The 15,240-nt window shown below is 49.0% G+C and overlaps 1 protein-coding gene across 1 annotated transcript in view; it reads right to left on the bottom strand.

The window, feature by feature from the left end:
• The window catches only part of SPOCK1 (SPARC (osteonectin), cwcv and kazal like domains proteoglycan 1), a 557,700-nt gene that overhangs the window by 155,659 nt on the left and 386,801 nt on the right, over positions 1-15,240 (bottom strand). The window contains exon 5 of the mRNA XM_078067479.1: positions 3,753-3,879. Coding sequence (XP_077923605.1) covers positions 3,753-3,879 — 127 coding nt within the window. The remainder of the gene's footprint in view (positions 1-3,752; positions 3,880-15,240) is intronic.

The following is a 15,240-nucleotide window of genomic DNA, read 5'->3' as shown; positions in this document are numbered from 1 at the left end:
TGATATGAGGAATTCTTAATCTCAGGAAACAAACTAAGGGTTGCTGGAGTGGTGGGGGGTGGAAGGGATAAGGTGGCTGGGTGATAGACACTGGGGAGGGTATGTGCTATGGTGAGTGCTGTGAATTGTGTAAGACTGTTGAATCACAGACCTGTACCTCTGAAACAAATAATACATTATATGTTAAAAAAAAAAAAAAAAAAAAAGAAGATAGTAGGAAGGGAAAAATGAAGGGGGGGAAATCAGAGGGGAGACAACCATGAGAGACTATGGACTCTGACAAACTGAGGGTTCTATAGGGGGAGGAGGGTGGGGGGATGGGTTAGCCTGGTGATGGGTATTAAAGAGGGCACGTACTGAATGGAGCACTTGGTGTTATATGCAAACAATGAATCATGGAACACTACATCAAAAACTAATGATGTAATGTATGGTGATTAACATAACATAATAAAAAAAAAAAGCAGCAGCTGGTTACAGACATGGAGGCAGGAAGCCTTGGGTTTCAAACTCCGCTGCTGCCCATGGCTCTGTGGGCCTCCGTATACCCAATATGGAGAACGGGGAGAAGGATAGTACAGCTCCTAATAAGAATGCTTTAGATCTCTTCGTTTGCTTCTGGAAAAGACAGCTGAGTAGGTTTGGGAAACTGAGGACTCTGCTTCAGCTGGTGCTGGAATTCAAGGACACTAGCACAACAGGCGGGCTGAGGCCAATAAAGGCTTTGAGGGCACAGCAGTATCTGGAAGTCACACTTCTTTTGAACAATCAGGAGTCATTGCAAGACTCTTCCTAATCCTGATCCTGCCTCTCCTACAAGCTATTTATCAGTACCGGTGAGCAGGCAACCTTCTCTAACAAAAAGCCAACTTTCCTGCCCAGACTGCAGGGGGCCATGACCAGCAAGCATTTCCAGAGACATTCCCTGGGCAACTGACAGCACTTCAAGCCACGGCTGACAGGTTACTACTGCTCCTTGTAGCTCGGGAGTCACAGGGAGCCGGCATTTGAAACTCCTTTAGCGAATGAGAGACAGACGCGAGCGGGCAGGTTTTTGCTGGTTTTGATGTGCAACACGCCACTTGCCCCAACAGCCCTGATCACCCACTGACATTTCATGGCCTGTCTCCAGTCTCAGGCTTGAGGATCAGACAGTTTACTCCAGAGCTGGACGGAATAATTTGAACAGCACAAGCTGGATCTTCACAAAGACAGAAGCATTGCAAGGAGAACTCTGACTCTGCCAGAGCCCCGGGCTGGGTGTTTAGCTAAGCAACTTGGCCAGGGGTGGGGACAGCTTATTTTTCTCAATCACTAAGCTCTCTGCAACCCATTCACTCCCAATCCCAGATGGTTACACAGACCAGCTTCTCGCCATTCTGTCTCAGCCAGAGTCCTTGGGGGCTCCCCTCTCGTCCATGATACTCACTGAGCACCCACTACGCACTGCATCCCGTGCGTGGTGAAGGTGGGGACAGGCACTGTTTCTGTCTCTGGGGCCTCACATTCTTAAGGCAGACACAGAGAAGGCGGCAGTTACAGTAACAAGTGTCCCCCAAGCCAGGCACTGCTGGATGACGTGCTCACCTTCCAGCTTTGGCTACAGGTCTCCTCTTAGACTGTTCTCTCACCTTCCCTCTCCCCCCAGCCCCCAATGTGACAGCCACACAGGCATCCTCTTCCTTCTTCACACACAGCATCCTGCCTTAGAGCCTTGGCCCAGGCTATTTTCTCTGTGTAGAACATTCTACCCTCCACTTTTATTAAAGGACACCTCCTGAGAAAGGACTTCCCGCACCATCCCCTATAAAAGCATCCTCTCCCCCCCGCCCCGTCTCTCTCTCTCTCTCTCTCTCAGCCCCACTATAACACTTGCCAAAATTTGAAATTGCGTATTTATCTGTTTGGTTACTTATTTATTTCTGTCTGCCCTACCAGATTGCAACCACCAGTGAGCTGGAATGGTGTCTGTCCCAGTCCCCACTGTCATGTTCTGCACAGAGCCTAGAACAACTAGAAATGTTCACAAACTGCGTGCTGAACCAGTGAAGGAAGGAGTTTTTCTATAAGGAGTGATGATGGAGTAGGAAGGCAGCCGACTCTGGAAGTCTCCATTAGTAAGGAGAAAGGGTCTGGGGTTTAGTTTTAGCAGGAAGAAGAAAGATAGCCAAGCATTTTAAGAGGGGGAGACACACAAACAGACCTTTATTACAGAATCCTCCCCACCTCTTCCGTCACGCAGAAACGACCTTTGGGGGCAGGGGAAGGGCAGATGGGAGGTAAGGAGATCTATTAGGAGAGGTCTATAAAAACCAAAGTCCTCACTATTTAGTGTGGTCCAGTGACCAGCAGCATGGACACCACCTGAGAACTTGTTAGAAATGCAGAAACTCAGGCCCCACGCAAGACCTGCTATGTTGCAATGGGCATTTTAGCAGAATCTCCAGGTGACTGTTCACATCCCTAGAAGCTGGGCTTTAGGTGGGCTTTAGGTGGCCTCATCTGCCTTTGTGGAATGGGGGCTAGAACAAATTCATGAGTGCCCCCCAAAATCCACAGTTCCAGACGTATTCAGGGTGCCAGCAGCAAGCCCTCCTACTACAAACTATCTCAAACGGATTCCATCAGGGGCCAGGGACAGGAGGGGAAGGGGCAAGGGTGGGTATGCTAAGCTGAGCTGGACTATTTAACCAGGATTTACTGACTGTGACCCTGGGCAGAGAAGCTCTAATTCCCAGGGCAGGTCGGAGGCTGGGGACATAAGGATTCCTGACTCTGGCTACGAAGATGTGTGAACTTTTTTTTATTTCCACTCTTAAGTTTCCCCAGCACCTGGCACAGAGTTTGGCACATAAGAAGGGCTCAGATGATATGTGTTGAAAGAATAAACAAACAGTCAAAGAGTGATGATGATGTTGAGGTCCAAAAAGCAGATTACACGGGCCTGAGTACAAGCTAGACATACCTTCTGGCTTCCTGTTTTGTTAAACATATCCCCTTTAGTTAGAAAAATGTGAAAATCTGAGAGGATACAACTCTGCTTTCAGTGAACAAAAATATATCATCTGTGCAACAGAGAATCAGCGGGAAAGCATGGCACAGCCTCGAAATAACCCAAAAAAGCCTCAGGGCACAGCAGGCAGGGAGGGCCCCCCACTAGCCCTGTGGGAGCCCCATGGTGTAAAGGTTAGGATGGTGAGGGGCTCACAGGAAGAGACACTGTCACCTGTGTGTGCAGAGCAGGGAGGACCAAGACGGGACCCAGCCCAAGAACCACCTGGTAGCGGTGCTGCTGATAGCAACCGTCTTCAGCCCCAGAATCTAAGTGCAAGGGAGCCTCACAGAGACAACAGGAGGAGAGAGAAAAGCACTGCAGCTCGAGCTGTGGGAGATGCAAGGCCATGTCCTACAGCAAACTCCAGAGACACCCACAGGCTCAGCTATGGGACTCACATCTGCGGAACCGCTTGCTACCTCACCTTCTCCAGGAAGCCTGCCTGGACTGACTTTAGGATCACACGCCACCCTCAGAAACCATCCTTTCCCCATAGTCCTTGATCACTCCAGTTCCATGGGAGGTAACATTTGTATCCTGTCTCTTCGGCTAGAGAGTCTATTCATGCGGCAGCCTCTTGAGGGTGAGGCCCAAAGCCCATCGAGAGTCACGGGCCCTCGTACTAGCACAGAGACTAGTGAGAACACGCAGACATGGGATATTCTCGATGACAAAAAAAAAAACGGAGATGACTGACCTTGGAAGTATAGGTGTGGCCATCGGAGCCGCAGACCATGGCTGACTGGGCCGCAGGGCAGGGCTTGCACTTCACCAGATTCGAGGGTCCGACCCAGTGTTTGTGGGCCACGCTCCCCTTCTTTTGCCTAAGGATGGAAAGAGAGGGGATAAGTTCACTGAAGCTCCGGTCCCCACGGGTCTCACCTGCAAGCTGCCTGGACGAAAGCCCAATCAATCAACAACAGGGCTGGTCACACAGCCAGGCGCATCCTGGAGGCCTTTGCGAGTTTGTTCCTGTTTGTTCCAACGCTAACAGGGACAAGAGAGTCTGCTCCAAAAGCCCCGGTTCTTCCACCCACCAGATGCGACCAGGAGAAATAACGGAAAACATGACTTGGTGACATGGAAAAACATTCACAGCACATTAAAAGAAACAACGAGGGAGCGGCTGCACCAGCTCCCCGAGCCCCCCGGTCCAGGGTGCGGCATGTCCGGGGCGCCCGGGCACAGCACCCCGGAGTTTGCACGCCTCCGGGGTTGATGGGCAGCCTTCCCAGCGGGCTGACACACACACAACTCAGATAGCAGTTGAGACAGAAACGCATCTCCCAACACAACCAAATGACTTTATCACAGCTGTGGAAAACGATCTCTGGATACATTTTGAAGCAATTTCAGTCCAGCTTCCAATTTGCCATTCTATAGAGGCTCTGACTGTGATGTCACTTTAAACTGCTAAAATAATCAGAATTCTACTCTCCCATTCCGGCTCCAGTTTCCCCCATCCTAACCTGTGTCATAATGACAAATGATGCTATTAGGATGGCCTATGTCCACGGAAGGCACCCCACCCCTGAATGAGAAGCCACTGAAATAAAGGCCTGCAGCGACTGCGCCCTTCCTCTCGTCGCCCAGCTGCTCCCCGCACAAAGCAGGGGGGGACTCTCACGGCCATGGGGCGAGCTCCAGCAGGAGGATGGACCGTGTGGATCCAGCAGGTGATCACGGGGCCCTGCCAGCGCTTTTCCCTTGGCACTGCTGCCTGGTGGTTAACCTCTGGGCTCCGGAGTCAGAAGACATCAAGCACAAATCTCAGCTCTGCCACTTACTCACTATGTGATCTTGGCAGGATATGTAACCCTGGAACTCTAAGTAAGCCTCAGTTTCCTCATCTGTAAAATGGGGGCGGGGGGCAAGCAGAATCTACTTCAAGCCAGTGGCATGAGGATTAAATGAGCTGATGCATGTACTCGGTCTAATGCCTAGACACCAGAAAGCCATAAAAATGTCAGCTGTCACTGTAATTCTTATTTGCCCCAATAATATAATGGGGTATAGAGGATGAAATTACCACTGCCAGAGAAATGTGACTTCATTCCAAGGCCCAAGACTTGGAATGGCATTTAACTCTCCGGAAGAACTCATGGGGCCACAGAAGGAAAGCTTTTCTACTAGTTACGGAATAAATCTCCAGCTCCATATGAATTTGGATTTGGAGTCTGAGGTGACCCACCCTCTTCCAAATGAAAGAAAACGATCTAGGAAGAGTACCCCCCAACCTGGTTTTTATCCTACCTTCAACCTTCCCTAGCCATATGGGGGAAGCAGTCCAAGGAGGAAGGTCTGTTTGGGAAACTACCTGTAAGATTGACCATGTACCCACAGCACAACCTTTAGGGCCATGAGGCGATGCCAGGCTGGCAGGGCCAGAGGGCTGGGCCTGTCTGACCAATGAACTGAAAAAGAAGGTCCCACAAGGACACCATGAGATCACCTAGTCCAGCTTGCTCATCTTACGAATGGTGAGAAGTGAAGCCCAAGTTGGGTAAGAGCCTTGCCCACAGTCAGGAAGACAATCAGTGGCTAGGACTAGGATTATGATGACACTGACGCAGCTGCACAGTGACCAAGGATGAATCTCTCTTCTTCAGCCCCTGTCAGCCCCACCTAGATTACTAACTTAAAACTTCTTTGGGGGCACCTACGTGTTTGTCAGGGGTGGTCCTCTCTCCAATGCCTCCCTGCTTCCGTAACAGCTGCCCACCTTGTCCTGGCCTCTGTGTCTGAAATAAAAACATCTCCATTCCTAAATCACATGGACATGAGGTCTCCTAGGATCCTTTGCCAAACATACCTGACTCCTTCAAGGTCTGCTCCAGACTAGAGAAGAAGGGAGGATGGGTGATGGGACTCCATGCAGCGGCCAAGCGGGCTGTCAGCACGGGGTGAATCTGAGAGTCCACGATCCCTTCGGCAGAACGCCGCACATTTATCATCATTCACGCGGCAGACTGTCTGACATTGATAATGAATGCACAAATACAGGGAGCAGTTCTGGCATCTGGCAACCCCTCTCCTGGGTCAGTCCCCAGTGTTCATGGCCAATGCTGAAGCAATTCTTGTTATGAGTTCCCAGAAAGAGGCTATAAAGCCCAAAGACTGGGCAGCTTTGCTACAGCAGATATAAGCACGTACAATGACGCCCCAGAGGAAAGAAGGAGCTGAACCAAAGGGAGAGGAGGGAGAAGTGAACACCGAGCCAATGGCTTTGAGGAAGAAATGGAATCACCTATCAAAAACCAGTTAATGACAGGCCATCCCTACCCCTGGACATTGAACTTCACTATTAAACTAAGTTCATCATGAGGACACAAAGAGACGAGGCTGGCTGATGCTTGCTAGCAGGCCGGGGGCATCATGGAGGCTCCCTCGATCCCCGGGGGGTGAGTGGGTGGGTCTCTATGTGCTGACCACCGCAGCGCTCACTCAGAAGTTCATCACAAAATCACAGACTGTCAGAACAAGAAAATACCTTAAAACGAATTTAGTCCAACAATTCTACTTTATAATAAATGAGGAAGGAGACACAGACAGGATGTGACTTGGCCAGTGTCACATAGAAATACAGCAAAGCTACCTCACATGCATTTGTCAAAATGAAGTTATTCTGGAAACGGCGACACCGCTCTGGGACCATTTTAATTCCTATTTTGGCATCTGTATTTTCATCATCAGGGGGCAATTTTATAAATAAGACTCCTCTGAAACATTGTCCCTGGCTCTGCACCTGCAAAGGAGAAAGCTGAGCATACCCAGCGTCGGGCGGTCATGGAGGCACCATGTCTGGCCTCTCTCTCGTAGGATGCCTTGGGGACTAGAGGTAAAAAGGCCAACCCAATCTCAATGTTCACATTTCCAGTAAAACAGGCCTACCTGTCATATTGGAGCAAACCCAGATGTTCCTTACCTCACTAGGACTCTGGTGGACATGGCACCCAAACCTATGGTCTCTGTCCGGGGACAAATTATATAAAGTTATGTTGCAAGTTTATGTGATCCCATGGAGGCAGAACTTCCCTGGCTACTGTGTGTATATTTCAATCACCACAATTCACCCAAACCCTAAAACGTAACCCATCCAGTCAAGGCAAGGGACTAAGTGTTCGGACTGTAAGGTATTTCACTTCTTAAGTCCAAGAATGAAATCCTATGAAGGTGTCTTGATGGAACTGCTATACCCAATGCCACAGACATTCATCACCTGGCGTGACACAAGCAATTTAATCTGGGAAGCAGGTCCTGCCAGCCTTTCAATTGGCCATGAAGCCCTAATTCCACCCTGAGCTGGCTGGTGCTAGGGGCAGCCACACCTCCTACCCTACTGACAACACCATAAAGAAAATCCCAACCCACAAGCAGCCCAGAAAGGACAGCACACAGATACCTGGCAGGTCATGGGCACTTCTTTTTCTCTTGTGCTTAACTGCTTATTCTCAATCTTTTTTTTTTTTTTTAAGTTTACCAAAATTCCCAGCATTTATGTTTCTGAAGCAGAGAGATGATTCTTAAGTACAAATCTGATGACATGACTCCCATACTTAAAACCTCCCTCTTCCCACCCCCCTCCCAGGGCACAGGCTGAACTCCTAGTTTTGGTATTACATTGACTGAGCCCTACCTTTGTAGGGTCAGTGCCTGCTTCCCACCCCGACACACACACACACACACACACACACACACACACACACACACACACACCCCACCCCCACCCCCCCCACCCCCACCCCCACCACCCCCACCACCCCCACCCCCACCCCCACCACCCCCACCCCCACCACCCCCACCCCCACCACCCCCACCACCACCACCACCCCCACCCCCACCCCCACCACCCCCACCCCCACCCCCCCACCCCCACCCCCACCCCCACCACCCCCACCCCCACCACCCCCACCACCACCACCACCCCCACCACCACCACCACCACCACCACCACCAAGTGTTTTTACTCCAGCCACCCTCTGCTGCTTTCCAGAGCACAACAACCATCTCTGTGCACCTGTACCACCATGTGGATTTTTTTCCTCCATCTGATGCATCTTCATTCCCACCCACATCGCTCCCCTCCATCTTCTCTGCCTCCTAAGGCAAAATTCTACAAGCCCCGGCTCAATTCCCCCCTCCCCCAGTAAGTCTCCTGGGGCCCCTCCACAGGCAGTCTGGTTGCATGCCCATGCCGCCGTGGTCCTGTGATCACTTCCGGTCAGGCTCCCACCTAGTCTCCCAGTGAGAACCTTGCTTTGACTTGACCAAATGTAAGTGGCTACGATTATTCCGATAGGACGTGGGGTAGACTCAGGCTAAAAGCCTTGGAGCCCATCCTGGACACCTCCCCTTCGTGCCCTCACCACTTTCCCCCATCACTCAGTCTCCTGCTCCAACTCCAGCCAGCCCTATGAGCCTCCTCCATGTTCCTTGTATGAGCCATGCAAATGCAAGTCTACATGACTGCACAAAGACTTTCTGCCTTCATGGTACATGTCTGTCCCTCGTTCCAGCTTCAATCAACTGCCTTTCAAGACGTCGCTCCTGAACCTGTGAGCCTGACCTCAAGGAGACTAATCATGACATTATTTGTGCCAACACTGCATCTGGTTCAGACTGAGCTGTGACATCCACTGCAGCTAAAGCAGTTCTTTTTGAGTCTATCTTCCTCAGTGTACTGTGCACGCCTCAAGGGTAGACCGGCTGTCACCATTTTTGTGCTCCCGAGGCTTGGAAACACGGTCAACCCTCAACACATGAGTTTGTTCAGTGAAAAAGGTGAATTTATTAATCTGGACCTTTAGAACTTCCTTCTTTTATTTCTGGAAATTACCAGCACTAACTAGAAGACAGACCTAGTGTGTGGTTTTAAGCAATAAGAATTCAAACTTGAAAAAACAACAATTAGCAAAAATTTTCTAAAGCCACCTGAGAAGGGGGTGGAGGGAACCCTGCTCTGCACGTCAGGGCTGAAGGCTCCTCCCGTTCCAGAGGTCAGACTGCTTCCCAAGCTGGGTAAGGACCTCTGATGCAGTGGCTCCAAATTCCCAGCAGATACCAATTTTTAGGATTTAGGAACGAGAAATCAGAATTCTTAGGAATCCTCAAGAATTGCTGAAAGAGTAAGTTTTTCTACATTCTTCACAATATTTACATGTTTTTTAAACAAACAGGAAATATTAAGTTCAGTATTAATTATAAAGAAATAATAGCCTGAAGTGAAAATTCAAACAATGGAAATTATCAGCAATCATTATTGGGTAGTACTCAAATGATGGGACCCTTCTAGCAAGGGAACAGCACAGCACAGAATCTCATGTCGATAGTCTCAATTTCAAGACTTACACTGTTCCAAAACGATTCTTTGGAACACCACTCAGAGGATTTCTCTTCAGTATAGTATGTAAATAAATGTATTAGCATTCATATTATTTACAAGAGCAACTCACACTCTTACAAGAGGGCAGCAGCTACAAGCGAGACCGACCAGACTGTGACCACTCTTTCCAACACGTTCCCGTCCTAGTTCCTGGAAATGCCAACCTTAACCTTCAAGTCCACACACCAGGAATGTCTTGCTCTTGTTTCCCACTGGATCCTGCCACTCCTCACTCAGATGTCCCCACCCTCACCAATCAAGGCAAGGCCCCTCTCCTGCTAATTCCCCACAGTTGACTCAACGAGGTCTTTGATGACATCAGTTCACTTGGCCATGACCAGAGGAGGACCATAGCCAAGACCTAAGGCAAAACAGTGGCAGGACAGACACTTTCGGAATAATTTTCTCAGTGACAGATGGGCAGGTATATGTTTCTTCACATCGATCCTGCATGATGAAATTCCACAAACTGGGTCCAAAAAAAATTTAAGGGTATACTGGGGGCGGGGGCTGCTAAGAGCCTATGCAGCATTGTTGACTTAATTTTCTTTTGGTTATTGAAAAAAGGCCCTTCATTGTATAGCACCCTGGTATTCTAACAGGCGCATAACTAGATAAAATTGCTTTACTCTGTGTAAACAGCTGGTCAAAGAGTAAAGCAAGTCCAGATAGTAAGTGACAGTAGCTAGCAGGACTTGAGTAGTTTTGTGGGACAACCACCTGCCTGTCTAAGGGCCCTGAACACATCTCCCTGACTCCTCCTACCCCATGACCCTCTGACAGTGGATACTGTCATTAACCCATTATACAGAAGGGAGAAACTGAGGCTTATGGAACAGCTGGTCACAGTCCCAGGACCTTTTCTTCTGTCCTGTGTCTGTTCTCTCATCAGCTCTCTAAAGCAGACCTGTCAGCTCAGAGCCATGGAGAACCCACCCAAGAAGGGCCCATTTCCAGCAATCCCAGTGTTTGTCGGCTGGTAGCCAGCATCACAAGCAGTGTATTCTCTTGTTAATACCAAACTGCCCATTCAAAAACAACACTGAATTTGTTTGCAAAATCTGAACTAATTGCTTCTAAAACAAGGATGGAAGATACTCAGAGAGCTAACAGTGCTGGCTATTTTGAACCAGAGACAAAATAATGAATGTTAATTGAAATGAAAAACATGTTAACCACTGGAATAATCTGTCATGTAAAATGATGCTATAATTCCTCCATTGTTAGGGTTATTCAAGTCATTATACGAAGTCATAAAATTACATAGGAAGAGCATAATGGCCTGTGTCATTTGCAAAAGCTGCTTGGATGACAGAGACAGGCTCTCACGTCAGACACTCTCCATCCTGGTATCCATGGACTCATAAGTCTCCATCTTCTTCCAAAGGAAGAAGATGACAGATGCAAGATCCTGTCCCGACAGTCCAGTTTTCCTAATGAACAGATGTCCATTAGAGAACAGAGGAAGAGCTCTCAGTGTGCATGCAGTCACTAGGGTGTGCCTAGGGGTGCCCTAAGTGCTACTGGGCACCCACTTGGTACAAAGACGTGCTGCTTACAAATGCTTGAAATTTAAAAGGGCAAATACATAATAATAGCAGCTATACATTTAGTGAGGACTTACTATTCTCCTGATACTATTATTATTACTACCAACAACAGTAATTAACATGTTTTAAGCTCTCAAGTTCCAGGCATTGTCTTAAGCCCTTTACTCAGTGATGTGTCTCATTTACTCCTCCCAAGACTTCTCCCCACTGGAGTTGACCCAGGTAAGGTCGGTGAAGCTCATGATATACTCCACGTCAAGGCTCAAACACCTCAAGCGCCGGAATAAGGAGAGGGCCATTGGTTCACAGGCATGCTTCCAAACCATCATCAACAAGGCTTCTAAAGTACCTTCAAATCCATAGAAAAACTATGTGTTTTTACAGTTTTAGAGCAGAATCAGGGCCACCAAAAAATTATGTGCCTGGTATGTCAGCAATACCAAAAGCAGGATCATCTTCCAGGTATAGGTCAAGGTCAACCTGAGTCTCCATGACCTGCCTGTCACCTGAGCTGTGTCATGGCCGAGGAAGCTGGGGATGCATCTACTCTTCATAGATGAGAAGAGTCAAGAGCCAGATGACAGTTTCCAAAAACACTGTATGCGACTCTGTAAATGAACTCAAGGTGGGGAAGAAGGCGAGGGAGGCCTGAGGGTCTGAGAAAGGGAACCTCTGCTTGGTGACTCTACACGGCTATTGCCCGACTGACAATCATGTGCTGCTCATCTAAGTTGTTCCAGATCTAATAAAAAAATGCATTTTCAGAATTTTTAAAGAATGCAGGTTGCCAAACCCACACCTGACTGCATCTCCCGTGTCTCCAGTTGTGTTTAAAGAAGCTAGGGTGGTTTAGGGGGGCCTGGGTGGCTCAGTCGGTTAAGCATCTGCCTTTAGCTCAGGTCATGATCCCAGGGTCCTGGGTTCGAGCCCCGCATCGGGCTCCCTGCTCCGCGGGGAGTCTGCTTCTCCCTCTCCCACTCCCCATGCTTCTGCTCTGTCTCTCTCTCTGCTGGGAAAAAGGGGACTTAGTTCACCTAAATAAAGGTGACCGGGCCTCAAAGGTTTCAGGGGAGACTTAGGAGTCAGATCACTGTATCCGAACTAAATTTCCAAATTATGTTGAGCGTTTGTTCAAGGAAAGCTATCAAAACTGAAGGTATAAACATCCTAAGCGCAGCTAGGATTCTAAACACAATCTTTACTTTTTCACTGAACACTTAGTAAAGACCTGCTATGTGCCAGAAATTGGGCAAAGAATCCAAAGCCGATGCTAGCCCTGTAACTGAAAGACTGCTCTAACACACATCACGTGTCACCACGATTACTAAAGGGTAATGATCATGTTTAATTACTCTGAACGTCTGCATTGATGTGAGGTAGATGTTGCCTTAACTCCTTTATTCTTACATTTGAGACGCTGAAGATTCTCACAGACTGCTACCTTGTCCAAGAACATCTCTATGCAGCAAGCAATGTGCCGTCCATTTTGGAAACACCCCCCCCCCCCAGCCATTCTCCATTTACGAGTGTCAGAAGCCGTGTGTGGTCAAAAGCACACAAAGGGCAGGAAGAAAAGGAACTTGCCAGACGACACAGACATTTCTAGACCTTACTTGCAATCAACGTTTCCTTATACTTGAAACCAAATATCTATGTCCAGGGATCCTTGTCAAACCTACTTTTAGCCGAGAACATGCTCTCAGTGTTTCCTGACCAAATCAGGAAGATTAGCAGGCTGATGTAATTATGTAAATTCCACTAACCACGGGTTGGAGACTCTGGTCTGCAGTCACCTCCTATTAAGAGAGTGACAGAGCTCGGCCAGGGGCAGCAAGGGGTTCTGGGAGGCAGAGACAGTGGGGTTTGAAATCAGAGTTCAGCTTGGTACACGAATGTGGCCATGGAGAACTATAAGCATCAACAGTCCGTGTGCATGGACGGACGGACGGACGGACGGACACACACACACACACACACACACACACACACACACACACACACCCACCCCAACTAAGATTTTGCTTTGTGAAGGAAAACGCCAAGCCAGCAGTGTAATGGCAAGCTATTAGGGAAATATAAGTGAACGGCTGAGCTTTCTTTATTCCCGTAGGATAGTGGATAGCGAAGTACTCAGTCTTAAAAAATCTATTTCTTGCTAAAAGGCGGCAGCAAAGAAATTGTGACTGTTACCCACTGACCTTCGGCATCCCTGTTTGATGTCTCGTTTTACTGCTCTTCTTTGTGCGCTGGCCCAATAAAGAGAGGTCCCCTTCCAGCCCTGAGATCTTAGTGGAAATTGTTAGCAATGGACACGCTAATTGGGAAAAATCAAATGATAAGCAAGCAAGCCCAAGGCCGAGAATTTCATCTGGCTTCCCTCCTTGAGCATTCATAATCTTGACCGTTTGCAGGAAGAACTGAGGTTGCTGTTTGTAAGCTCAGGTGTGCAGACAAGGGTGCAATTCCAGACAAGGTGCAGACAAGACAATTCCACCATCAGCTCTGCTGCTATCATCTTAGAAAACATGGGCTGGCATTCCTGGGGGGACAGTTCATGACTGTGGGCATGTGTCTGAGAGAAAGGATTCTCGTATTTGTTTTCTAGTCACCAGCAACAAAGCACCCTGTCCTGAGACAGCCATGTATGATCTACCTTGGGAAGAATAAGCTAGTGAAATGAAGCAGAAGTGGGGAGACAGTATGACATCGGGGATGCTGCGGTTTGTAGGACAGGCCAGAGACAGGAAGCTGACGGGCACGTGGTATTGGAGGAGCTGGACACCATCATGCACACACCGTCCACAGCCGGCCATGCCCCCAAAGCACTGTGGGAGGCAGAAAGAGCCCCATCAGCACTGTAACTTTGCCCCTGATCTGGAAGCTTTCTTTACCTTGTCACAGTAAAGAAGCTGGAGCCTTGACAAGGCTCTGTGGCCTTCACTGGTGGGGAATTTTCTGGAAACGTGGCCAGCAACTAAGGCTAACTCCACGGTCCTGGGTCTTCTTGAACTCTTATCTTCCGCTGCCATGATCCTCCCACCCTTCTGCAAGCGCCCACTCACACGCCACCTCGCCCTGAGGCTATCTCTGACGTCCCACCCCCTGTGTTCCGAGTCCCCTGGATGTGCCCTGCAGCTCTTCATCACCAGTCACTCTAGCTATACTCAGTCAGGTTCCCAGCCGTTCCCACGTACAGACGCAATGCTCCAGAATGTGCTGGCACAGGGAATGATAAATCCACAGGTCCCAATGCTATTCCACCTGGACCAATGCGCAGAAGCTACCAACAGAAAATCCATTCAAGTCACTGTAAGGAAGACACCTCACACAGTGAGTGAGAGCTGTACAGAGACAGAGTGTCTGTCTAGAGAAGGCTGGGGAAGGAGGCTTCCCCAGGGAAGGAGGAAGAGTTCAGGCAGGGGTCACCTAGAGGAAGGGGATTCTCCAGAAGGCACACCATGATTGGCCCATAAGCATTCTTCTATGACAGGACAGTGAGGAGGTTGTTTCCATTTCTATGATACTGTAGTCAAGTGCACTGAACACTCTTGTATACAAATCTTAATGTGCATCTCTATTTCCATGAGACAGATTTTCCAAAGTGGAATCATGGGGTCAATGAGGCCAAAATGCCCACCAGAAATGGTGAACCAATTTACACTCCCATCAACAGCACCCTGCCGGGACCATTACCCCAACCCTCCACTCTGCCCTCATCTACCAAGTATCACTCTGATGCCAAGTGTTTGGAAATGCCACCAAAGGTCCACAAGTAATCAACAGAGTCATTAAGAGCAACAATCCAACTTTGCCCCATAACACCAGATGAAATAATGGCACAGGGAGAACTGGTAAAGTTGGAGAGTGGGTAGATTAGCAGGAAACCAAATGTCACCCCATTGTGTTCCAATCGGTTGGCAGGTGCACTGTGGGCTCACACTGGAGGCCCAAGGCCCTCCCAGTGGTAGGGAGCTCATCGCCCAGCCCCTGTGCACCAGGCCTCTCCCCAGCTCAGAGAAGGACCCAAGAGAACAGTGCCTGCTGCCTCACTGGGCTCTCTCCTGGCTGAGCAGGCAACATGGGCTGCAAGCAGCCCTTCTTCTTCTGGAAGGCAGGAAGGGCCAGTCCCGTAGATCAAGAGAGACAGGAGTCAGACTTCACAGAGAAGAGATTCTGGAGCCTGCAAGACTCCTGGATGAAGGAGGACGAATTGAGGCTGGTCTCAGTGCAGCTGCGGGGGAGACGTGCCAATC

The sequence above is a fragment of the Halichoerus grypus genome, chromosome 2 (assembly GCF_964656455.1).
Source record: "Halichoerus grypus chromosome 2, mHalGry1.hap1.1, whole genome shotgun sequence".
Taxonomy (NCBI): Eukaryota; Metazoa; Chordata; class Mammalia; order Carnivora; family Phocidae; genus Halichoerus; species Halichoerus grypus.
The sequence above is the reverse complement of the archived record's forward strand: the minus strand, read 5'-3'. Positions and strand labels throughout refer to the sequence as shown.